A 27,702-nucleotide genomic window follows, 5' to 3' on the forward strand; every position below is an offset into this window, starting at 1 on the left:
AGCTTATTCCGTGATGTCACTAGGGTTGGTGCTGTGCCCAAAAAGGATCTAACCACAACTTTAAGCCACTACTTTACTGGGGCTAAATATGAAAAAAGTAAAGCAATTACAGACTAGATAGTGCCAATTATTTTTGTTTATAAAATTAAAACAATATGTTAGAGTTTTTCTTTGCAAACTTTTTCTTCTTCTTCTGCATCCGCATTTTCCTTCCGATCGAATTACTACTTTAGTTGTTTTCTTTAATTATTGTTCGTCGGACCGCAATTTTTCAAATATTTGTTTTTCAAATGATCAAATCCTTGTAGTAGTGTGTGAAAGTGATTTGATATACTTAAACACGATGAATGCTTTGATATTGGCATATTGCCGATGTTTAGACACCTTTGTTCGTATTCTTGCATATTTTACTCTTAAACATATCCCAAAAATAGTTGGAACAGGCGATGGATAACGTCATATATAACAATGTAAGATGTTATTTACATATTATTTTATGTTACATTATTTTTTTAACTTTTTAAAATTAAAATTCAAATTACATTCTAATTATATTTTTTTAAAATCAGAAAGTATGAAGAATTATAGGAAAAATGGTGTAAATATTGTTTTACTTATTTATTTATTTTTCAATAATTAATTGACGATGAACCCTGTGGTAATGGTAAATTGCTGCGTAATTATAATTTGAAGGTGACAAGTTCAAATCTTAAAAATAATCTCTTTTTGGTGGGAACAAGAAGATACCATCATCATTAATTTGTGGTACGTGTTTATGCATCGCAGATTTGTCAACCTTCCTCTTAAATGAGCCAAGGAATCATTTAACCTCCTTTCATTTACATTCTAATTAATACTACATACTAAAACTCAACCGATAATGATCTGAATATCTCAATCTTTGTCAAGTTTAAATTCTATCATTTTTTTTATTCATAAAATTAAAGACGATGTTAGAGAGAGACATGAGATGAGATCTATAACAACTCATGGATTCTCCCTCGACCAATTAATTTATACTCCCTTTACAAATTCTTTGATTTAGAAGGTGAGCTTAATTTATTTATTTTTTGGGTGGGATTTTGAAGGTGAACATAACACTAATATTAAATGACAAATAATTTTGCTAAATTAATGATATACGGCGTCGTGTTTCCATGCATGGGAGCCAATATCCCGTTTCTACGAACAAATTTTCAGACCAACAACGCGTCAAAAAGAAGCTTACAGGTTAAGATACTTCGTCCACTTAAAAACCCTAAAAATATAATAAAACAAAAAGGGATGAGAATGAGAGAATAAGCGCAAAGCAAACAAAGTAGTAAAGCCTCTTCTTGCTTTCCTCTCCTCCATCATCCTAGCTCCTCTTTTTCCTTTACTTTCTTCGATCTCTGGTATTCCCCTTAGTGCGATTCTACCTCCACCTTCTCCCTAAAGACCCATCAAACTTTACAAAAAAGAAAAAAAAAACAAAAGGATTGAAGAGCACCATGGTTTTCTCTTCTATTCCGGTCTATTTAGATCCTCCCAATTGGCAGCAGCAAGTAAGGTTTCAATTCCGTCAAATTCTCAAACCCTAAAATAAATTCAGCAAATCACAAAAGAGAACTATTTATTCCTATTCCTTGTATGCAATCTTCCTGAATATACCAGAATTGTTTTCATTATTACTACTCAACAATTTCTTTCTTTCTTTCTTTCTTTTGGTTTTGCAGCAACAAAATCAACACCAAGCAAATGGAAGTAACAGTCCTCATGAGCTGCTTCCGCCGCTGCCTCAGCCGCCACAGGCCCCTCACGTGGGGGTTGAATCCGAGCAAATCCGGTCCGGTCTGATGGCGGATCGGGCCAAGATTCCGGCACCGGAAGGAGTTCTGAAGTGTCCTCGGTGTGAATCCACCAACACAAAGTTTTGCTACTTCAACAATTACAGCCTCTCTCAGCCAAGGCACTTCTGCAAGACATGTAGGCGTTATTGGACAAGAGGTGGTGCTCTCAGGAACGTTCCTGTTGGTGGAGGATGCCGTAGGAACAAAAAGAACAAAAGGTCTCGCTCCAAATCTCCGGTTTCTACTGAGAAACCATCACTTCCCAATAATACAAGTGCAATCCCTGAGCTTATTGGTCGTTTCCCACAACCTTTCATGGCCTCTCTTCAGAGTATGAACCGCTATGGTGTAGGGATTAACACAGGTGTTAACTTGCGTGAGATTCAAGCACAGAACGCTTCTCAAATGGAGTTTCAAATTGGAGGTCTTGGCAATGGTTCAAGCGTTGCTACTGCAGGAGGAGGAGGAGGAGGAGGAGTGGAGCAGTGGCGGTTTCAGCAGTTTCCTTTCTTGAATGGTTTTGAGTCAACTTCAGCTGCTTCTAATTCCTACCCTTTTCAAAGTGAAATTGTTGAAGGTTTGGTTGGAGATATTAATGCCACAAGTTCTAGGATTACTCAGCTGCCAGCACGGGTTAAAATGGAATATAACGGTGGCTTGAATTTGTCAAGATCTCCTTTGAATGTCTCAGAAAATAGTAACCATTTCTATTCATGGACGGATTTATCTGGTCTTGCATCTTCTTCAGCGAGTCATCTCTTGTAACTTTGACCTCTCATATGGGTTAGTAGCCACAAAAATTTAAGGGTTTTGGTGCTGTTATTTTTTGATCAATAATTGAATGAGTTTCCATTTTATGAAGCTCTCTCTCTCCCTTTCTCTTGGCATGTTTAAACTCATTTATTTATCGATCCAAAAAATATTTGTACCAATAAACTCTTAGATTTATATATCCGGGTTAGAATGACAGCTCTCCAATGTCGTTCCACCGTCTTCACGCGTCAGTGTTGTTAACAGAAATCCAATCAGGCTGGTAGAATTTAATCTTCAATTGTATATTTTTCTTATCATTGGTTTGTTTATGTTTTTGCATCGAGTCAAGTTTCTTTTGTGTTCTTTTTGGCTTTCTTTGAACAACAGTGTGTGCATGTATTATGTTTTGTTTGTTTATGCGATATCATTTGGGCAATTTTTTTTTCTTGAGTTTATTACTGTCTTACCTGGTTCATCATTCTTGGTAGCTCACACTAGTGATCCAGTCTTCGCCCATGTATGGCGATAAACTAGTAGCACGATAAAGCAAAGGTATCAAGACAGAAGAAAAGTGGTACTGTTCTACAGTATATTAAAGAACGTGCCACACCACATTAGCATTTACCGAGGCAGTGTTTCTCGGGATAACTTTGTTAAAAATTTCAAGCTCGAGAACTTTTCTCGTATCGTGCAGCCTCTCTACACAAGTTTATCATGATTTGAGAAACATTCTTAATGCAAAGTCATAAATATGGTTTTACATATAGACATTCTCATATTCCATAAGGGCTGACCGTGTCATACAACTTAGAGCGGATATATAGAGATAAAACGAACAATACTAAATATTGTGGTAAGTCACTCATTAATGTTTTCTTTTTCTCTTCCGTGCATCTTGGGGGTACTTCAGCTAGTATTTGCTAGCAGTTGCTATTAGGTTGCACGTACTCAATCTTTATTCTGAGAAAATTTTCCCTGAAACTTGATTTCGCGACAGTCATTTAATGTCCATAGCTCTTTACTTTTGTCCTCAAAATTGTGGCAAAATCAGAATTTCAAGGAAGCTCCAATCATTGTACTTTCAGCAGATTTGTGTTGGGAAGTTTCTTTTCTCGTGTTTCAAATTTTCAGTTAATTCACTTACACAACCTCCAAATCAAAAAAATGTGTGTGAATGGGAGAGGAAAAGCAAAAGAGATCGATAGAGAGAGAACCTAAACAAAATATACATTCGACATCAGTCAACAGCCAAGACTATACGATGTTGTAATTATCAAATTAGATTCATAAGAAGCTTGGACGTACACCGATATTTGTTGTTTTTTGAGGTTGAAAGATGGAATCAAACTTAGAAGACGCCAAAATCCCACTCAAAACCATGCAATTCGACGGAACTGAAGTTGGTGAGTATTCTAGAACTTGTTCAGCAGAATGATGCAAGATACAAACACCGATATTGAATATATCATTTTTGGCCATATTACATTATGCACTTGAAAACAAAATGAAAAGTAAAAGACTGGTTAAAATAAATGTGAACTTTTTTCTACGTATTATGATGGTAATTTCTCACCTATATCCACATTGGAGTTATCCGTGCGTTTCAAAGTTAACCGAACACATAAGATATGTTGAAGACCAATAATTACTAACTTTATTATGATAATACTACCATTGAGAATAAAAGAAATTATCTTTTAAAAAAGAAAAGGCAGACGATAACTTTTGTAAGGACCAATGCTGGCTTTCAACAACGAATAAAGCAACACGACCGGCAGAGACCAATTCAGACAAAAGCTCTCTCAGTGTCTCTGTGTAGCCAGCAAAGTATTGGGACGTACTCTCTAACTCAAATATCAAATATTAACTAATAAAAGTAGTTAATCTTATTTAATTACATTAATTTTAATTAAAAATATTAACTTTTTATCAATTTATTTTTCATTAAAACTTAATACCAAAGATAAAAAAAATCATTAAAACTGACACCTCAATTAAATTAAGAATATTTTAGAGATAATAATAATAATAAATAAGATAAAATTAATTAAATTTTTTTATATTCAAAAGCAAGAAAATTGTGTTTTTTTTATATTTAAAACCAAAGTAATGACATCAGAAAAATGGGTACCCTAATTCCAATAATGCCGATGTAAGTAGGTCTAAAAACAAGATGTCTTCAACCAACTATATTATAAGTTTTAATTAGTTTTATATTTTATCTCTGATATAGTGATATCCATTAGGGGTCACACGAAAAATTACTAATTAAAAACTAACTTAGCGAATGATTGCAATTGTTACCGACGATCAACAATCATAACTGTTATCAAGGATTGATGATCAACGACCAACAACCATGATCTTTATTGACGATCACGACCATTACTGATGATTGGTGACTGGTGATTGACGACTGCAACCAGCAAAGTGAGAGAGTAACTTGGGGGAGAAGTACTAGAGGATTAAACTAAAACTAACAACAAAAACATAAAATATATTTTTATTATTTTTGAAATGGAGTAAAAACTATTTAAAAAAGAAGCAAAAAAAATTAAATCGGTCTCATTTTTATCAAACACATTTCCCTTTCGAAATTTCATTTTAAAACTGAAAATTGAAAATTCACCACCACTCCAAACGGAACCTTAAGATTTGGAGGTTTGATTTTTGTTCATGTGAATTAAGAAACATGAGTAAAAAAGAATTGTTCTTAACCGATGCTCTAGATTTTCCAAAATTAGTAATAATATGTGGTTGTCGACTTATCCACATCGGATTATAAAACTATTATATCTCTTATACCTAATCAATCAGAGTCTTCATGAGCTTGAAAGTTGAAAGCAGCAAACTAACCTATTTTCTATTGAGATTCAACTTTTAATTAGTAAAATGAGCAGGATAATGATGGAGCTTTAAACCACACGGTGATAAATAGTTTTATATATTACTGTATCTCTGTTGCAACAAAGTTAGCGAGAGTTGAATTAGGAAAAGATGTAAAGAGAGCAGTGAGGATTAAATTTGCAGGGTTGCCGCTACGGTACCAATGAATCAAGGGGGCTCAAAAATTCATGCATGTTTCGTGGATTGGAGTGAAATTCCACTAGCTAGTCTTTGAACGTTGTTTTCAGGAGCCAAAAAAAATAAAGAACAGTACTGCTTTAAGCATATATAACTGCATGGCGAAATCTGCACCATTGATCGTTTGGAACCAAGTGTACGTGATCTATATGGGTTGCAAGACACAAAGGACTCTCAGATTTGTTTTCTTTCCTTTCCATTACCCTCATCATGTATCTCTTCTAATTATTTTTCTCCTTCGTCTTCTTTCGCTTCTAGCCTTTTTCTTTTCACAGTTGCGTGGGACCTCACCTATATATTCATGGCATTGGCAGATAACGTTACCAACTTAACTTAGAGTCGTCAGTAATGTGCATTGGTGAAAATATATTTGTATGTAAAAGCAATGCTATATATTTGTTCAAATCGACAAAGTAAGAGAGAACTAAAAGGGAATCAATGGGAAAAAGTTACTGCTAGTTACTATTCTACATGGCACGCACGTCATGTTTTTTAATGGGAAAGGTTACCTTCACACATTCTAAACCGGACATTACACAGTAACATTGTTATATGAAGATGGAAAGAAATAAAAGAGAGACAGGGAGGCAGGAAAAAAAAAAAAGCAAAGGTGACCATGCTTACGGTTGTGAGGTCCGTCTAATTAAGCGTTGTACATTTTTCTGTACCATTATCACTGCTATATTATTTTGTCTCTATTTTTATGAATTTACTGAGGTTAGGGAGTAACAAGCCTTTTTATGAAATATTCTTCAATCTCTAGAACTAATTTACTTTGAATTAAACAGGATAAGCATGGATTTTTTTTTTCTTTGAACATCAAAGATATATGTATTAATACTCTGAAAAAAGCAATCTACTGCACAAGAGGTACGGAGAGGCTGAGGCACTATACAAAAAGTTAAGCCCAATTGTTTCCTATATATACATTACCTATACCAAAAAATGTTTCTAAGGACATGTCATGAAAGCCAATTCAGGATAAGCATGGATTATAATAAATGTAATGTATATAATTAATACGTAGCATTTGGAGTATTTATATCTTAATGTGTGTTAATGTATTATTGAAAAGCATCGTATACCTGTAGTAGTTGAAACTATGTCTTGATAAACTATTTTCAAATTAATATCGAGTAGATTCACGCTTGACCTGCACATTGCTTACTCCAAATTTGCAAAGGTAACACTAAAAAGATGTTGTAATATGTGGGGATCAAAATTGCGTTTTCTAGAGATTAATTTAATATTAATTTCTGGTTATTAAAATAACAGTAACATAGAGCTAGCTGGAATGGAATGAGATCGAAAACCCGTGTTCCACGTTAAATCACTAAGCGTTTGCGTTAAAATCAATGCAGTGTGAAGTGAACAAACAAGTATACTATATACTAAATAAATTAATTAGGTCAAGAACCGTTATAAACACAATAATCTCTCGCCTATATTAACTGTAACTGCTGTTGGGGTGGATGACTGGGCTTCGGCTATTGTTGATGATGTAAGGTTCGGTTAATTCGGTTAAAGGAACTGCGGTAACAGTCAAGAGTCAAGACTGAGTCAGTGACCAAGCAATCTGATGAATCGAGTAACCCTGTCCGATGTTATCTTTTTCTCAGGACTCTAGCTACCAGGATAAAACAAAATATACAAAGTAATTCCATTTTGATTCCTAGGCCCAATCTACACAACCAATATAAATATTGCTTATAAGAGAGATAAATCATAAAAGTATAATTTTTATTACCAAAAACTTATCAATATTAGTTACTGAACTTATAAATATAAATACTTTTATAAACATTCTTTAAACTCAAAGACTTTCTCAGTTTTGAACTGGAAAACAATCTGATTTCCCTAAATTTTGTTAATTATGAAAAAATTGTAAGAATAATATTAAAAAATTTAAAATATGTTTAATACAATCATGCTTATAAAAAACACTAATCCAAACAAATAACAAAGTAGAGAAATGGCATTACCAGTTAATAAAATGGATCATATATGAATTTAATTTTAATTTTAGTTTATTTATATTATTTTCTAATATTTAATTTTTATACAGCTTATATCTTCTTTTAATCTATCCTTTTTTAATTTCTAAATTAAAATTTAATATTTTTGTAAATATTAATAATTAAAAAATATATCACAATATAAATTATTTATCCTAAATTCAAAATATAACTTTTTTTATTAAAAAAATTTATTTTTACAAATTTTAGTTATTTAAAATAAATATTTATCTTGAGCATTGCATTGTTAGAATGTTAGTATATATAAATATTATAATTAGAAAATTTTCCAATATTGGAAATTAGTTATTTTTCAATATATAAAATATTAGTACAATATATCTGTTAGTTTAGACTCGATATTTATATTAACAATTTAAGAAATATCATATTAACGGAGGCTAGGTATTTGTTTTTGTTATACAATGGTGACGACTACAATATATTTTTTTAAAGGAAATGGTGACTTCAATATTAGTATTTTTTTCTATGCAGCTACAATATTAGTATTCAGGGAAAACTACTCAAACTTTTAACTATTAGTGACGGGGGTTATTTTAGAGCTTGGTGCTTTTTATTCTGTTTATAAATGACTTTTTTTAATGTCATTATTAGTCATTTAAAAAATCAATTTAGTGATCATAAATATAAGTTATTTTTTAAAGTATTATCCTTCTAAAAACAATTTAATAACTAATAGCAAATAAAAGCTCTTCTGTCTTGGTGGATTTTAGCTCTTCTGTCTTGGAGGATACCGGCAAGGGTGTAAAAGATGGTTCTGATTGGGTCGGATTGCCCCAATAATCCTCAAATTGAGCCAGATGACATTTAAAATTTTTGGACACTTGCTATATTCGCTCCCTTTTTTCTAACTACACTTCCCTTCTTCTATTTTGAACTCAAAAGACTTAAATAATCTTTTTATTTTAAACTTTGTTTTTTCCTTCACACAATCTCACACTCTCCCCCCTCCCCCAACAATGTACTCTTTCCATGGCAATGAAACATTCCCCTCTTTTTCATTAGAATCATTCCTCTCTTTCACTCTTTATTACTCCAAGTTGATATCTTACTTTGGTCTTCCTCACTTTCTGGATTTTACTGACCTAATAGCTTTATTCTCTTGCCATAAACTAGGAAAAGTGTTTACCAACTTCAAATCTTCATACATGATTTGCCCATGTTGTGTAATTTAATTAGAGGTTTAAGAGATGAGATATAAACACATTAGAATGTTTTCTTTGTGTGTCACTTTACTAAGATGATTGTATTTTTTTTATTAAATTTCACAAATACCTAGATTCTTTTACTTCTAAAAATTACTTTGTGGAATACAAAAATTTTAAATAGTACTCTGGAAAGTACGTTTTCGGAATCTATTATTTTGTATTATAGAAAATACTTTCTAGAATGATGTTTAAAATTTGTATTGTGGAATGTACTTTTTGGAAGAAAAAATTTAAACATCATTTTAAAAAAAAATATTTTTTGGAATAATGATATAAGGGTATTTTTGGTATAGGGAGCATTTATGATAAAAAAAATCAAAAGAAAAACTAAAGGGTAGTGTACTTAATAAAATAGGGGAATGGATATGAAAAAAGTCTAAATCTTTTACCTAGATGGAGCTTGCTTATTAGGCTCATACAGAAACTACTTAGGGATCCTTAATTCAATGACGTTACTTACATGGGCCTTAAATCCTGTCAAGTTGTATTTATCAATTATGCAATGAAGGTTTCTTAGCTTTATGCAATAAAGTTGAGTACTACTAGTTGAACCGAAAAAAAGAGTAGAAATATTCGTAAATTCCATATCATCACAAAAATATAATCAGACTTTTGACACTAAATAATGACATTTTAATACTAAGGAGGAATAACTTAGTTAATTGAATATGATATGTGACTTGTTGCTAATAATAACATCTAAGTGAACTTATCAAATATCTCAATAAAAAAACTACAGTTATCGAATGAAATTATATGAAATTATACCTGCCCTACACAGGCCCAGCAATGACCGATGACAGTGACCAATGGTTGGAATTATACATGCTTATGAAATTGTGAAAGCATAGACCAACGAGTAAGAGAGTATTTTTTATTTTTTTATTTTTTATTTTATTGGTGCGTGTGCTTGTAAATCGCTAGAGATAAGAGGGGTATCCTCTTGTGGACAGTTGCCACTTGATGATGAAAGAAACAAGCGTGACAAGCTTAAAAGGTGTCAATTAAAAATGCATAAATATTGTAAAAAAAAAAGTTGATGGTTGACATTAATATAAAATAATGAGTGAGTGATTAATTTAAGCGATACATGCTTTCTCTTAACTAAGATTTTCAGCTGCAAGCTTTCTGTATGAAAAAAAAACACCATAAAAATTATTTTCATAATATTGTGAATGTTCCAATATCGAAGAAGATTATTTCTTGTAGAAAATTCTTGCGGTCTAAACTTAAAAATAAGGGACAATACTAATTAACTGAGATATAAATAGAAAAAGAAATCATATGAATCATTATGTATTTATGTCTTATGAGAAAAGTTTTCATGTACTATTATTGTATGTAACTAAAGGTATATATATAATAATTTAAAAGTGAAAGTAGTGTATGCTTGATTTCTTTTTAAACAATAATTTGAGTATAGGAAAAAAATCTACTTCGAGAATTAACTGCACTATGTTGTAAATGTTTTCGGCTCGACGAAGATTACTTTATAAAAAGATGTCCGTGATTTTACAAAAAGAAGATATCTATATAAAATATACTTTTAAATTGAACATAAAATCAACCCCCGTGCATTTTCTTATCTTTTCTTTTTTGAATCGCGATGCTTATGCTTTAGCTTTGATCAAAATTGAAAGATTTAATTATATTTTTTTACAGCATTAATTATATTTTTATTTTTCTTAATTTAGATCATGTGTAATTTATTCAGTAAGAAAAATAAAATGAATACATAATTAATATAAGAAAAATTAAATGAACTTTGTTTTCGCTCGCTATATATATGTGTCACAAGTCACAACTTCTGTTTTCTGAAGGGGAAAAATAAATCTCATTTCCACTTTTCATTTTTTTCAACTACACAAACTGAATATATCTATCTAATCAGGACTTGTCTTGTGTGATGAAGCCACGGGGGTCGAAGGCAAGGTAACTTGTCAAAGTTTACTTCCTGAGGAAATTTGGTTTCAACGTGGTTCTTTCTTCAAGCAATGGCTTTCCTATTATAGAAGAAAAGATTAGAATAAAGTTGAAAGATTAGGTTCATTTGAAAAGTTAAATGGCTGAAACCTTAGTTACGTGACTTTGGACATATATGCTATATCATTCTCACTACAAAAATATAATTTTTCATACATTAACCCCACGAAAATGCTATATCATAGTAATCACTTTCATATTAGGTTTAAGAATAAATTACACTCTCTTTCCTTTCATTTAATACATATTATACGACGATCCCCTCCTACTTATTATAAGGTGACCTCCTCCATAAATTATCCCTCTAATAAATCTTATTAGTTTTGCAACTCCATTACAATTGAACTCTCTTTCTTATCACAATTTGATTTTCGTTAATGAAAATTTGTCATGTGTATTGCACATGCTTCTTTAATTTAAGGACAATCTCTTAAAAGCTAAGACCTTTCTTAGTTTTTGAAAATGAAAAAGTTAAAGACATTGAAAGTAGAAGCTCATGTTGAAGTATTTTGGGTTGAAGTTCATGTGTAAACATCTCCATCATGAATAAGCATGTCCATCTGTGCTAATTTTTTCTTCATGTGCATTTAATTTTTTTCATGTGGTGCGATTATTATTTCTTCACATGTGTTTCTTTGTTGAGTTAATTTTTTTTCATTGGGTATTGTTAGGTGTTGTTGGGTTGTGATGTTGTGCTATCTTTCCCAACTCAAGAAGGTTATTTTTTTTTGTGAAGAGATTTTTAACGTTGTTTTGTTGCTTTGAAGGTATTTGAACAAATGTCTCAATTAAGGGTTGGATCTTTTGGCAATGTTAGTTGGAGTGCAACTAGTGTTTGAACGACAACCACCACCAATACTTCGAATAAGAACAACAATGACCACCAACACCAACAACCACCATAGATTGTGCGTAATCCTCTTTTGGATGACAACTATCAGTAACACCGACAATCATCATGCAACTTCTAAATGGTGACAACCACCACCACCAACGACCACCACATGTACTGTTGGATAAGTGGTCTCAATAATTTAAGAGAGGGTGAATTTAGTTTCAAAATTTCCCATTAACAAATTTTTGACCTCCTTCTAATGATAGGTTCAAAATGCAGAAGAAGAAGCAACAATCAATTTAATAATGTTCTTTAAACGTGCAAGACAAAATTGACTGTAATAAAATAAATAAGATAAGAAAAGAGAGAAATGCAAACTCGATTTATACTAGTTCAACCACTTTCCGTGCCTACGTTCAGTCCTCAAACAACCCACTTTAGATTTTCCACTATCTTTGTAAAAATCATTTTTATAACTTCTGAACACTCAAGGAATCTCTTTTTCTTGTGTTCAGGAAACTCACAATTCAAGAGACAACCAGTCTCTTGATTATAATTGACTTTCTAAGAAGAACAAAAGGATTTCTCTCCTTTAGAGTGGATAGTACAATTTGAAGTTCTTGGATTAACTATTCATAGATTTGCAAGTATTTACCTAAGAGTTGTTGAGAGAACATTTGATAATGAAGTTATCTTGGAATATCTCCCTATTACTTTTTGAAGTCAGACACACATATATATAGACTCTTCGTGCCTTTTCAAAATGATTTGAAGAGATGTGTCTTTTCAAAAAGTTTTTTCTAAATTTTTTTCACTAGTAATCGATTACACAGTTATATTTTGAAGGGTCGTGACTTTTGAATTTGAATTTCAAGAGTTCCATTACTAGTAATCGATTACAAATATCTGGTAATCGATTAACAGATATTTTGCAAAATTGTCTTCTTGTAATCGATTACATTGTCTGGTAATCGATTACCAAAGTCTTAAATGTCTTGGAAATACTTTGTTTTGAGGCAAGACTTGATCTTGAGTTAATCTTGAAGTAAGGTTTTGTTTGTTGAAACAACCTTATATTAATCTTGAAGAAATATTTATCCTTTGAAACAACATTATTTGATTCTTCTTTAGCATCATCAAAATCATGTCAAAACAACTAACATCGTATGTGGCTAAATTAGTAAGGCTTATTTTTGTATTTAAAAAAAAAACTAACATCGTCACTAACAATTTCGGGTTAGAGAAAGCAAGAGAAATGCAATTTTAAGTAGGAGATTCACGTGTAATAAATACTAAATAGTGGAAAGTGAATATAGTTGCTCTAGATTTAATTACGTACCTTTGGGGAACACAAATAAAAATGAAAAACAGGCGTGTATTAGCATAATATGGTGCGATTTGTGAAGAGTAAAAGGTAAGCGTGCAATATGTTAGCTGATTAAATTTTTTATGCGTAAAAATAAAATAAGCATAAGGTATTTATAACCACTCACACAATACATGCTCAATTAACTGGAATTATACTCCCGTATGTTAGCTGATTATTTAGTATAACATATATGTACATCAATTAATTGTGGTAGAAATAATATATGATCGTCAATTGTAGCTGATTATTTCGTTTATTTTAACAACATTTGCCCAACCAATCAAAGTTATATCTCCGTATGTTTGCTGATTATTTACTACAACATATATTTCATGGGAGACAATTCTAGTGACTTAAGTTAGGAATATTATGAAAAAATAGCAGGGTTATATATCTCCGGTCTTTGGCAAAATTATATCCTCGCCAGTATTATCAGAAACTTTTTGAATACTTTTAACCAAAAAAATGACACTTTTAGAGCAACTGATATTATAGCGTGTAGAAAAAAAAATCAAACTCATAATTTTATTTTTTATAAAAAAAGAAAGAAAATTAAACTTAACGGTGTCTGCAGCAGCCAAATTATGATCCATTTTATATACTCCATGGAATTCAGTTTTATTTCATCTTATGGGAGTCTAAGAAAGGTCGTTGTTGATAACTAGTTATATATTTCCCGCTTCAGATTTTATTTTAAGTTTTATGTAATGTATTTTCCTTTATTTTATTCACGGCGATCTTAAAAAAATTAGATCAATTTTTTATATTCATAAAAATTAAACATAATAAGAAGATCACACATTCTACTCAAATAAGTAAACTAAACTTTCTTGATAAATTAAGTCAATTTAAACACTAGTTATTCTTATTTGCCTAATATAAATAATAAATCTAATAAAATGAGTATTTTTTATAATTTTTCCACAACAATAGCTAGAATCTAATATAAATATAAATGATTTTATTTTATTACTCTTATTTTGTATGGGCATTGACTACTAATCAATTGTACAATTGTGAATAATAGTTTTGAATTAATAATAAATTTAAGATTTAGGATGGGGGAACGTATAGTTATTATTATTAGTATATACTGAAATGAAATCGATCGAATCTTGCAATTATCAATGCATATATATCTCTAAGTCACACTTGTTTTGTCAATCTAGCACGTACCCATTTGTTTTTGTGAATGAATGGTACTAAAGACAACAAATCTACGATCTAAACACTTGTTATAATCAGAACATGCGCGCGATTAGAAAGGAAACAAAAGACAGAATTGCATGAATACAGGGATCTATAGATCAGATGCCAAATGTTTAGCTAAGTCGTCATTTGCTAAGAAATTGCCTTCTCCCAAGAATATGGCTAATTAAGGTCAATCATCAAGTCAATATAATAATGACTTGATCAAGTGGTACATGAGGATGAGCATTTAGGCAGCCATGGTGAAGGAATATTGTGGTGTTGAAATCTCCAGCCACCTATTATCTGCTACATACCATGAAAGGTATCCATGCATGTCTCATAAATTGGTCTGCATGATAGAGCAGGTGCCCAAATTATTAAGAGAAAGGTGCTGTAAAATTGCCCCAATAATCGCTAAATGCTCCCCGCCCACAGGCTGCTGCGTTGGAAGATTGGAATATTACAGCTACTTACACTACAATTTATAGCGCCAATAAATCTCAAATAGTAAAAAGCAACCCTGAATTTAAAGATTTTTTTTATTGGTGAACTTGTTTGGATAAATTTATCAGAAAAGATTTATACAAGAAAAAATAAGATGAGCTTGTTCATAAGTTCAAATGCACAAGCAATCGAAGAGATCTAGTTTAATTAGTTAAATAATATATGTAAATTATTATAAAATTTTATCTATAGATAAAATAAAATTATGCATCAATTAAATTGTAAAAGTTTTCTGATATTTTAGAGAACTTAATTTGTTATATGTGTAACTTCCTTTTTGTTGGCTTAGTCCCGCATTATCCAATTTTTTTAATATAATTAATTTCAATAGTGTTATAAGTAAATATTCCTAAGTTAAAATTGAATCATTTCCATATGTATGTTATGCGGAGATCTATTTATTTTTTTTCAATGACTAATGAGGCTGAAACCTATCATTTTTAATGAATTTAAAATATATTGATGGTGTTGGAAAAAAAAAAGAAGGGAAGGGGGGACCCTCTAGCTTGTTGGATTGGATAATAAGATGAAGAGGCAGTGCAATGTATTTATCTCATTTCATTTATCTGGGTAGCGGAGCCAAACAGGCTTACGCGGAATCTGACTGCTGCCCGAAGTCATTCTCAGTAACTGCTAATCACTGACACGGTCAGCTAAGCTAAGCTACCCCTTCTCTCTCTAAAACCTTTGCCATTGTCTCCCACAACACCTTACAACTTACAACTTCAATGTCTGAGTCAAGACTCATTTATTTATAACCACCACCAGCTCAGGTGGCGCAGCCAAACCAAACCCACAAGAGGTTAAGAACAAGTAGAATAACAAAACCCATTCTTCACCTCTCTCCCATCGTAATAATGGGTCAGAGCCTGAGTTGCAGTGGCAACCATGACCACGGCCTCTTCACCGCCGTGCTGCACGGCGACCTTCAAATTGTCACAACTCTCTTGGATTCCGACCCTTCTCTCTTGCACCAAACAACTCTCTACGATCGCCACTCTCCTCTTCATATTGCTGCAGCCAATGGCCAGATCGAGGTCCCTTCTTTTTCTTCTCTCACGCGTTCTATTCACGCAAATTCACTTCTTTTTCTTTTTACATTTCTCTTTTTCTTTCTTCCAGATTCTGTCTAGGCTCTTAGATGGATCTCTTAACCCAGATGTTTTAAATCGCCACAAACAGGTTACTAACTCTACCTAAGTTTTTCCCTTTTTTTTTATAAAAAAAATGGTATATTTTGCTTACCCTTCATTCTTTTGTGAATGCTTCAGACTCCGCTTATGTTGGCAGCAATGCACGGGAACATCGCCTGTGTGGAGAAGCTTCTTCAAGCCGGAGCTAATGTAAATGCTTCAATTTCATTGCTCTATTGACATAATAATATAAATGAAATTTGGAAAACTGATGCGTGTGATTTTCAGGTTTTGATGTTTGATACTATTTACGGGAGAACCTGCTTACACTATTCCGCTTACTACGGCCATTCTTCTTGCCTTAAGGCTATTCTTTCCGCTGCTCAATCTAGTCCAGTGGCTGCTTCTTGGTTTGCCCCCTTTTTTCTGTTTCAGTATTGATTTCGATGCTGTTCTGTTTTTTTTTTTATGTTATTAGTTTTTAGTGTTTTTTTGAATTGATTGCAGGGGGTTTGCTCGGTTTGTGAATATTAGAGATGGAAAAGGTGCAACGCCATTGCACTTGGCGGCTCGTCAGAGGCGGTCTGAATGTGTACATATTCTATTAGACAGTGGAGCTCTTGTTTGTGCTTCAACTGGTGGATATGGGTAAATGATCTATCAAAGATTGGCTTGAATGATTGAATCTGATTATGAGTTTTAATTTTCTGTTTTTGTGGAGTAATCAATCCAATTGCTATTTTCAGCTGTCCTGGGAGCACTCCTCTTCATCTAGCAGCTAGAGGAGGATCTCTGGATTGCATTCGTGAATTGTTGGCATGGGGTGCAGATCGTCTTCAACGCGATGCATCTGGGTATACTTCTGTTTCTCAGCCCAAATTCTTACCATATAGAAAAAGGGAATATTGGGTTTGAGACTTAGAGTGACATATCTGGACATATTTAATTTTAATTTGTGTGTCTTATTGGTTGTTGATTATTTTATCCGAGTCATTCTAAAATCTTTGATATGATAATTTCATCCCTTATTGGGTGTGTATATGCAGGCGTATACCATATATGGTTGCCCTTAAACACAAACATGGAGCCTGTGCATCATTGCTAAATCCTACATCTGCAGAACCTCTTGTCTGGCCGTCTCCATTGAAGTTCATCAGTGAGCTTAATCCTGAAGCCAAAGCTTTATTAGAGCAGGCCTTGATGGATGCAAACAGAGAAAGAGAGAAAAACATATTGAAAGGGAGTTCTTACTCTCTGCCATCTCCATCTCATTCTGATGGGGTAGCTGATAATACGTCTGAGGTAATTCCTCACCCTCTGCATGTACGTACCAACTTTTTGTGCTTTTCAATTGAATTGAATCAGAGTATGGATAGTTACTTAGAATTAAGTAGATTAATAGTAGGATCTCATGGAACAATTTTAAAATGATGGAAAATTTCAAACATCACTAGTGTGCTTTTAAAAAAAACAATAATGATATGTTGATCAATTTTTTAAGCTGTCCAATACTGCATAAACTCGCAGTTTCTCCCCTGCCCCTTTTAATTTTTTTCAACTGTGAAAATATTGGTACTTGGACACACGAAATATCTCTATGAGAACTTACGGACAACCAAATAGTAAAAACGAATTTGAATTGAATTATTGAGATTTAAGCAAAAGGATTAATCATGGCTAAGGGATTGATTATTTTGCCTAGTGAAATCCTTCTTCTCTCCATGGTGTGTAATATATATAGTTTTATCCCCCTGGCATCCTCTTTGCCATCATTACTCTAGTTAGAGAAACATATTCTCCTTTTCCTTGAATCATTATATTCATATCTCTAATTGTAGGTTCAATAAAAACTACATACTGATTGCGGGATCTGATATTGTGCAGGTTAGTGAATCCGAATTATGTTGCATCTGCTTTGAGCAGGTGTGCACAATTGAAGTTCAGAACTGTGGCCACCAGATGTGTGCACAATGCACACTAGCCCTGTGTTGCCACAACAAGCCCAACCCTGCCACTGCCTGTCTTACTCCACCAGTTTGTCCATTTTGTCGAAGCACCATAACAAGACTTGTTGTTGTGAAGACGGAATGCCACGATGAAACTGATCAAGACAGTGTTGATATCAACTGTTCCAAGCTGAGCAAGTCATCAAGGAAACTCAGAAACTTGAATGACATTGGTAGCAGCAGCTTCAAGGGACTATCTAGTGTTAGTTCATTCGGGAAATTGGGTAGCCGCAGCTCTGGAAGGATTGCTGCAGAGTGGCTTGATAAACAGTGATGGCAATTTGCAATTACTTGTGGTAATCAATGATTCCATATTGGCAAAGATACGGTAACTACAAAGGTGCTTAACCGGCAAGGCAAAAATCAAAGTTAAAAGGGAAAGGAATATTATGTAATTTTGGGAAATAAGCAAAGTGAGTTGAAGTGAAGTTCGCGGTAGGTACCAAGTGTTGTTGGGAAAAAAAGAGAAGGGGATGTCATGTTGTAGTAGTATTATTATTACTTGAGAATGAAGAAGCATCACCTGCGTCGATGATTTTGGGCATCGTCAATAATTTTATTTTATTTTATCATACGTATCCCAGTAAAGTGGGAATAATTTCTCTCAAAAGTATAAATCAATAATATTATGGGAAAGTGTATTGCTTATTTGCATCTGATTTATTTCTTTGTACCGATATGATATAAGCAATAAGATACAAAAGAGAAAGACAAAAGCCTTTTGTTGCTTGTCATGTGATCATGTCTCCGTGGGTAAAATAATTACTGCACTAACTGATTAGGAGCATGCCGGCTAATATATATAAATTAGCTATATCATATACCTTTTTATTCTTCCCATTTCATCAATCATTTTACTATATACTTTTTTCTTTTCTTTTCTCTTCTCTTTATTATAACTTGTTGATAAAAAATTGTATAAATCTAGTTTGTTTCATATACAAATAATAGAAACTTGGACAAGATGAAGTCATGCGTCACATTTTTGGCTGGGTTCCTGGGGAAGTCACATGATAAAACGTAATGTTGACACGTAAAATTGGCGTCGTGAAACTATCATTGATCTAATGACTGAATACCGAATACCCTCAAGCCTTGTGTTTGGTCTAATAATAATTTGGGGTGGCCACCACATATACCAACCGGGTTTGTTGGGACTTTTCACACCAAAAACTGAAAATAGGAAAGAGACACAGTATAAAAACAAACAAGGAAAGTTAAGTACATGCATGGCCAATGGCCAGTGCATGTGTCATTTCTCCATACGCTGCGGTGCAGATGCAAACGTGTTTGACCTGTCCTTTGAGGGCTACGTTCTAACTCCCACCTCAATCTGAATTATCAAAATGTAAAATTATTTGACAAGGAAGTTATTAGTGATGTCTTATAATCAATTATGATTATATAACAAGCCATAATGTTTTTTTTTTTAAAAAAAATGAATGAATAATTGATTGATAAAATTTATTTTTAAAAATTGTTTCTTAAAAAATATTAAAGAAATATAAATCAGTTGATTAAACAAAATGTGAGTTATTGTAAATTTTTTATAATTACATTCGATTCTTACTTAAAAAAAATATTTAATATTTTGTACAGAATCTAGCAATAATTATCTTATTTTGTATTTTGTTTTTGAACAACCCAAATACGTGACTAGCTATTGATTGACTAAGATATTTCAATACCAATGATATGAATTCACTTTTATATCCCTAAATTTGTTGCCAATGTATAGGGATTTTATCCCCTTCTATTTGACTAAAATGACCTGGCCTAAAGATAAAAATCCTAAAACGAACCCTACTCGGGAGAACTCAACTCATTGCCTCAGTCATAACTTAAACCATTGAGCAACATTCACAAGGCTACTGTGAAAACACAAACCAAATATGAAAACTTAGTTAGATTTGTTTATTCCTCAAACAACAAGAAAATCTTACTACGATCTCAAATAATGACCAACCAAAATTAGTATTTAGTTGACTAGACCCGATTTATTAATTGTTTAATAATTATTGTTGTTTTAATCTTATAATAATATTTATTGATATATATATATATATATGGGGTATACCTGTCGCACTTGATGTGACCAAATGCTAGCTACAGTACACAAATTAGTTTAATATAAGTATATAACTGTTAGATAAGATTATATAAAATATTTTTATTTTAGTTTATACATAGTAATTAAATATATTTTATTAATTTAATTATTATACAAAAAAATAATTTGTCTAATTTGATCATTTCTAATTTTAAATTTGTAAATAGTATATAACCCATAGATCCAATTTGTTTAGCCTATATATCTATTTTTCCAAAACTGAGTCAAATTAGTAAAATTTTAGTCTACTAACACACATTGATCTATGATGAGTTAATTCAAATGAATCGACTTAATCACTATTCTTTGTTTCAATTTATGTTATCACGATTTTTTAAAATAAAAAAATTGACTTTTATTCAACGAAAGAAAAAGAATCACATACATATAATAAGGACTAATTAAGGAGGTCCAGTTCGTAAGAGACCTCGACAAATCATTACATTTAATATTTTACAAGTTAAAAGACAATCGCCTTTTAAAAAAAGCAAATAAAAAGATAATCTTATTATTATTTCTATATGAGGTTATAAATCTAAATTTATTGTGATAACAAAAATATTTATTATTATCTTTTTTTAAAACATATTTATCATCTTCTTTTTCATATTTTAACCATTTTTTAACGAATATTATTCATGCACACATAAGATGTGTGAAACGATATTAATTCATTTGTATTATTACATGCATGGATCATGTATAATAGTAGTATTTTTTAAAAAAAATTTAAGACATTAAATAACATATGAAAGTATAAACGAAGATGAATATTAAAATATTTAAATATACATTTATTTCTATAAATTCTTACAAATATATACTTATAAGTTATACCTACGTCCATACTTTTTTTTTTTTTGAAGTTATACGTCCATACTTGATACTAGTACTTGTTTTAAACAGGAAATTTGCCACTCCTCTTTCTCCTTTCGTGATTTATGTAATATTTTTTGAATTGAAATCCAATTAATGACAAAACTTCTGCTAAAAGTGTCTGCAAAGTGTAATTCCATTACAGGATGTAGACAGAAAAAAAAAGGACCCGCATAAGTTTTTTCTTTATTAATGAAAAGAAATTAAAAAAGATTTTAAATTTTACAAAATTATCCGATATTACCGTATTAAAATGAAAAAAAAATCAATATAAATATATTTTTCTTCGGTTTTTAGTTAAAAAGGCAAAATTACATTTTTGATCCCCAATTTCGGATTTGATCTCCATTAATTTAATTCACTAATTTGGTCCCCTATTTTATAAAATCGTGTAATGTTATCACACAGGTCACAATTGGACGTTGACCATTAACATGCGATGTTAACTGTCACATGTCATGTTCTTATTGAATGATGACTGTCACGTGTCATGTTCTGATTGGTCAATGAAAATAACAATACATTTCATCTTTCATGGAGTTGACATCCAATCACAATATGACACGTGACAGTCATCATCTAATAAGAACATGACACGTGACAGTTAACATCACTTATTAACGGTCAACGTCCAATTGTAACCTACGGGACCGACATTGCACGATTTTACAAAATAGGAGATTAAATTCGTGAATTAAATTACTGAAAGACTAAATCCAAAACTAAAAATAAACTGAGGGACTAAATTTACAATTTTGTCAATTAAAAAATATTTTAATTTAAATAATAGTTTTATTTTTTACTTTTTATCTCTTATTTTATCTGTACGATTAAATGAAACAATAAATATATACAACTCTTTTTTTTAATGAAATAGAGAAATACAACATTCTTGACGTGAATATTTGTTTACAAAATTGACATTACTCACTATAAGTTATTATTAAAAAAATGACAAGTGGAGTTACTATATACTTACTACTTATGTGATTATTAGAATTTTTAAAAATACGTATAAAAAAAGAAAAATTACAAGATACTAATAAGTAATTAGTTTAGATTTAGAGGATATACATTTATTTTTAAACAAATTTTGAATTCCAAAGTTATACTGATACATGATAAAAACTCTTATTAGAAGAATTAAATATAGGGAACTGTATATATTTTATCTGGAATAAAATTACTTCCAAAAAAATACTTATAAACCTAGAAGAAAAAAAACAAGAATATACAAGATGTCACTGCCATTTATCTTTTATAAGATACTTACTACGGTCTCTGCCGACAGGTTGCAGGAAGAAATATCTTGGAGAATGAGTCATATTCAGAATCACATGTGGCCTTTTGCAGTATTAAAATGGAAATAATTAAGAATCTCATAACCTTCAGTTTTGGATCTATCTAATCAAAGTGGTTATTCACATGAATCCGGATAAGTTAAGAACATATCACGTACGGTACACAATAGGATGAGTAATTCACTTGTTTGGTTATTTGAGGAGTTTTATAGACATTTTGTGGACTGAATAATATGTTTTTTTGTTTCTGTAAAAAAAATATGCTTTGTTATTGAAAAAAAATAGTTCAGAATTTTAATTAAAAACTGCTAAATAATCCTTAATTAATCTTCTTTTATATATTCTAAACTAGTTGTTGAAACACATATAAAAACCCTTATATTTTTTTTTATATATTCTAAACTAGTTGTTGAAACACATATAAAAAACATTATAAACATTATAATCTTTTTAAATATATTTTTTATTTCTAGTATATAAGACTTTTATCTTTAATTCCTGCTAAATTTTTCCTACGAATTGGCTATTTGATATTTAAAAAGTTGTTTTAATTTTTTTTGTTAATTAAGTAATGACATGTCCGTTAAATAATTGATAGTGTAATTTGTGTCGGCTCAAAAATCCAATTTTCCATTTCTTTTTTCTTCTTCTTCTTCTTCTTTTTTTTGTCTGAATAACAAGTCAAAAAACCCAATTTCAATTCCACCATCATCTTCTTCTATTCATCTTTCATTCTATACATTCTAAAATTCCAAAACATAGTTTTTTCATGTGTGACATGTTACCAACCTCTCTCACTCTGCGTCTTTGAGCTAGATATGCCCCCTCTCTCATTTTGTGTATTCTTCCTCCTCGCTAACCTCACCTGCCTCTCCGTCAAATCCAAAAGAGACCCTTACATAATCCTTTGTTTCTCAATTCTCCTTGTTCAACCTTCTCATTCTTCGACCGAACAACCCCCCAATTTAGACCCTGATAACATCTATCTCCTCAGTGACACCCACGTTGTCTTTGTCGTCGCTGTCGAAAACTATGACTTCCACGTGTGACTCACAGCCCCACCCTTTCCTCCTCTGGCATCCTCAGTCCCCACGAGCCCTTCACTTTCTCCTACCCTACATCCCTCTCTGTGGAGTTCTCCTTCTCCGTCTTTAGCAACGGCCACGACCTACTCCTCGTGCTCGCTGTCGGTGACAACATATCAAACTACGTCGGTGTGGAGTTCGACAAGTCCAAGGACAACAACATCCCCTCAGTTGTTATGCTCGCTCGGTTGTTACTCTCCATGCGCAAATTTGTATTCCACTTTCATTTCATTTACGTTTTCTCTCCAAAAACCCTTCTTTCTCTCTCTCTCTCTCTCTCTCTTCTTTCTTTTTTCCTTTAAACGTTGACCAATGACATGACATCATTTCGATGGTGGTGAAGATGATGCAGTGGAGGTTGTGGCCCCCTCTCGTCTCAAAGAAGTATGAGGTGAAAGTCATCGTGAAGACCTTAATTCTCCAAGGCTGTGATCTAGTGCGCGCGTCCACATAGAAAGGTTTTGTGCTCTAGATTAAGTGGAAGGGTCCCAAACTTACCTTAAGCTTTTTGCAATGCAACGTTGTTGCTAGAAACTTCACCAAAGAGGCACACCCTGAGCAAAAGGATGACCTCGTTTTGTGGGATGAGGAGTTTCACGCCCTCCGCACAACGTGTTCAAAGACCATTGTTAACTAGTTGGCAAGTGCACCAATTTTGTCACAAGTAGTAAAGTACTCAGAAGTTCGAGTGTCGAATCCACTAGGACTTTGTTTGTATTTAGATTTATGCAAACCCAATTTCCAAGCAAGAGATAATGAATTTAAAACAACAGATAAAGAAAGATAGGAAATAAGATAAAGATAAAAATAAAAAGATAGAAAAGATAAAAATATTTAAGTTAAAAGATGATAAAGATAAAGATAAAGATAGAAGAAAAAAAGATAAGATAAGAAAAATAAAAAATTAAGATAAGATAAAAAAAAACAATTCAAAATATGATAATGTTGGGACCTAACTTGTCTTATTTGTCTAAGATGTATTATTTTAGATTTTTCTCTGTCAATTTGATGAATTTTTTCCTACCCACATTTGTTAGAATACTTGCCTCTGATGTCTCACGATGACAAGTCTATCTTACCTATCTATCTCCCAAATGTCTTTGCAAAGACTCAATGGATAAAATACATGAAGTTTTAATTCTAGATGTTTGCTTTGATGCATGAGCATAATGAAATCACTCTATGTCTAGCAATGATTTTATTAAGATACCCCTCCTTTTAGTTATATTAGAAATTATCCTCTGTCGAGCGACTAATTTCCAAAACAGATGCATGCAAAACCTTTCTTCTGTCGAGCACCTAACCCTTAAAGATGATGCAAGGATGAATGACATATGAAATTGAAATAAGAGAGGATAATAGGAAAGAAAACACTTGTTTGCATTGATAAATATGAAGTGTATAATACATCTTTTGACTTGTTAGGTCTACTAAGCCCTAACTAAGGGTTTAGCCTCTCATAGCCACAAGGTGCCTTACACTTGAAAAAGGGTATAGAAATTTAAGGAGGAGGAGGAATGAAAAAAGGACATAAAAAAAGGATTTCTCCTATTTGAGATAGGCTTAAGATGTATTCATTAGAAAGTTCTGAGTCTCCAGGGTAGTGTGGGATAGTGTCTTTTCTCCTTGCCTTGACTCTCTTTTTATACCTATTGGAATAGTATTGGGTCTGATGCCAAAAAATCTTCCTTATTTATATTTTTCATATTTTCTAGATTTTTTTGCTTTTAATCTCTCATTTTCATATCTACAAGTCATAAATAAGAAAAATATTAATTTCTAATATTTAAGCAAAAAATAACTGCTAAATAAATATTTTTAAAGATATTTTTAACATATTTTTATTATAAAAAATAGTTCATATTTAACCGTTATCAACCATGTCTTCACCCCTTGGGAAAATCGCTTTCTCTCTCTTCAACATCTTTCTCTTGCAATTTTAGAATAATTTTCATTTGGGGGTTTTGTTGACTTATTTTTTTTGTAATTTTAAAAAAATATTAATTTTGTGGGTTAATTGGAAGGTTTTTACTTTCTAAAAAACATTACAGTATTTTTCTTTGATTATTCGGCGGTGTCTTTGACTCTTGATTAACTTGGCCCTACCTCAATTAATTATTTTCTTAATTTAATTAAAAGAAGGTCTTTCACTAAAATTACAAAAATCACAAAGATATTTTGTACATGAGCTTGACCCTAAATAAAAAGACCTAATACATTTTATTGTGTTATTTTGTGATAATGAGTTAAGGGATTAGAGTCAATCTTGGACAAAAGAAACTAAAATTCTAGAACTTATCCATAATACACTAATCGATTGCTGATCCCCTCCTCTCCCTCCCAATATTGAAATTTTATCATCCATTTACAAGCGAAACATAGAGTAAGTCCACATTTATTTTAACATTAGAGAACCAATTTTTGCACTTTTTAATAAAGAAAAGAAGGATTATGCACGGATAAATTTTTTTACATAATTATTTGATCACAATTTATTATATATGATAAATTTATTAATTTTTAAAAATAATTATCTTAATATAATTTAAACTGTAATTTATAATTGAATCATAATCGTTAAAATCTTTAATAAATAAAACAATTTCAATGTAAAATCACAACTAAGATTATTTTAGATACAAATTTCACTTACATCTAACGTTAACTTTGAAACAAATGTAACATATAAAGATACAAAGCAAAAATGGCAGATGTTGATGCCAAATAATAACGAGGAGTTAGCCAAAGCCATCTTGTCCACACATGCATGAAAACAGCTCCGCAAGTGAACCAAACCCTTTATTGTGTTGCCTCACTTTCCTGTTTTCTCTCTCTGTTCCGATACTCTGCCTTGGACTTATGGAGTGAGGGGGAGCAATGGTACCATTCATAAATAGTGAATTTCGCTCTGCAATATTATTGGTTTCAGCCAATGCAAGCTCATCATGAGGGTCGTAAATAGGAAGACTTTGGTTCCTTCTGTTTTCATTAGCAGCTCTTCTTTCCACAGCAAGAAATTGACCAATAGATGGTGGATTTTTTTTGGCTTTCAGCTTCATTAATTTTACTCGAGCCCAAACAGCATGACCATGAGCTAAAATTGAACCTTTTCTTTTTACTCTTTAATAGTTCTGCCTTAGTTCCTCTTAGTGATCTTCTAGACAACTCTACAATGCTAGAGACACCCATAAGGCTCCCAAGTGTGATACTTTGGTCCGGGAAAAAAGACCCCGTGGACTGAATCAAAGAAACATATTTTTAGTCCATAAGACATTTCATATATATATATATATATGTTCCATGCTTCACTTATATATGAGTATATATATTAAAACTCGCCCTTGACATAAAACCCAAATTACTATTATGAATTTCATCAATCAATGTTGAACAGTAGCACATGAAGTGAAAAGGGAAGGAGGCGCGCTTAATTAAAATAGCATTGATTCTTCATATTGCTCGCCAACAAACTACAATGTACTAACTAGCTAGTGAGTATTCTATCTACAGATACATTCTAGATGGTAGGTAAAAGTTAAGAATGATCTCTGTTGGCTGTTGCTACTTTCGCAACAAAAAATTGCATAAATTACGCAAATCTTTAATCAAATGTGAAAGTATTTAATAGGAGATAAATTGAATGACCAACACACTTTAACTGAATTCAAGTGAGCACTGCATTCTAAATCTGATAATCAATGACTTCCAGAGGCAATTACATTTGCCCAGCCAGTAATTTGGTCATTGTTCTACGAAATGCAACAAACACATTAACTTTTTAACTTTAAGACAGGAACACTGTCATATAAGAAGGTGAGGAATTAAAGACAGAAAGTTGCAACATAGATGATATTTTTAAGACAGGAACACTGTCATCAGGGGAAGTATAAATCATTTATAGGTTTTCCCTCTCACAACTAAGCTTGTTCTTAATGGCTTGCAGTATTGATTAAAATTTATACAACATTTCTGATATTTTTATAGTTTGATCTCAAGATGCAGTTGATTGGCATCAAATTTTATTCTCAGTGAATCTTCAAACTATCACTTAAATTACACTTTCTCATTTGTAAGGGTTGCAACGTTTAACAGAGTTATCAGGCTATCCAAAATCCTTAACTTGGAATAACTCAGTGTCATACTCTCTTAATTTAAAATAGAAGTGTATCTAATTAGTACAGTATATATAGAAGTTTTAGTTTTTAGAAATATGATATAATTTTCTTTGATGGGAGGTAGGCATATATACGAAACGGTCCTATCATTATATATATATATATATATATATATATATATATATATATATATATATATATATATATATATATATATGTGTGTGTGTGTGTATGTATCAAATTTAAATTCATAGCTAATTATGTCTAATTTGAATAGCTGTCTA

At 31.8% G+C, this 27,702-nt stretch overlaps 2 protein-coding genes and 1 pseudogene across 3 annotated transcripts; 2 read left to right on the top strand and 1 right to left on the bottom strand.

The window, feature by feature from the left end:
• Positions 1–1,250: 1,250 nt before the first annotated feature.
• LOC100787775 (dof zinc finger protein DOF3.6) lies at positions 1,251–3,018 on the top strand. The gene is made up of 2 exons (XM_006595401.2): positions 1,251–1,544; positions 1,716–3,018. The coding sequence occupies exons 1-2, from the start codon at positions 1,491–1,493 to the stop codon at positions 2,592–2,594; spliced, it is 933 nt and encodes a 310-aa protein (XP_006595464.2). The 5' UTR covers positions 1,251–1,490; the 3' UTR covers positions 2,595–3,018.
• Positions 3,019–15,341: 12,323 nt separating this feature from the next.
• On the top strand, positions 15,342–18,665 carry LOC100786708 (putative E3 ubiquitin-protein ligase XBAT31). Of its 2 annotated transcripts, none has more exons than XM_041008547.1 (8): positions 15,342–15,829; positions 15,915–15,974; positions 16,064–16,135; positions 16,214–16,335; positions 16,433–16,573; positions 16,672–16,779; positions 16,972–17,248; positions 17,810–18,665. In XM_041008547.1, exons 1-8 carry the CDS (start codon positions 15,650–15,652, stop codon positions 18,203–18,205), a joined length of 1,356 nt encoding a protein of 451 aa, XP_040864481.1. In that variant the 5' UTR covers positions 15,342–15,649; the 3' UTR covers positions 18,206–18,665. The 2 variants fall into 2 exon arrangements, with proteins under 2 accessions (XP_040864481.1, XP_003543511.1); XM_003543463.4 differs by having other exon boundaries at positions 15,343–15,829; positions 16,972–17,227.
• Positions 18,666–25,949: 7,284 nt separating this feature from the next.
• The window catches only part of LOC100788320 (uncharacterized protein At3g17950-like), a 7,814-nt pseudogene continuing 6,061 nt past the window's right edge, over positions 25,950–27,702 (bottom strand).

The sequence above is a fragment of the Glycine max genome, chromosome 13 (genome assembly GCF_000004515.6).
Source record: "Glycine max cultivar Williams 82 chromosome 13, Glycine_max_v4.0, whole genome shotgun sequence".
Classification (NCBI taxonomy): Eukaryota; Viridiplantae; Streptophyta; class Magnoliopsida; order Fabales; family Fabaceae; genus Glycine; species Glycine max.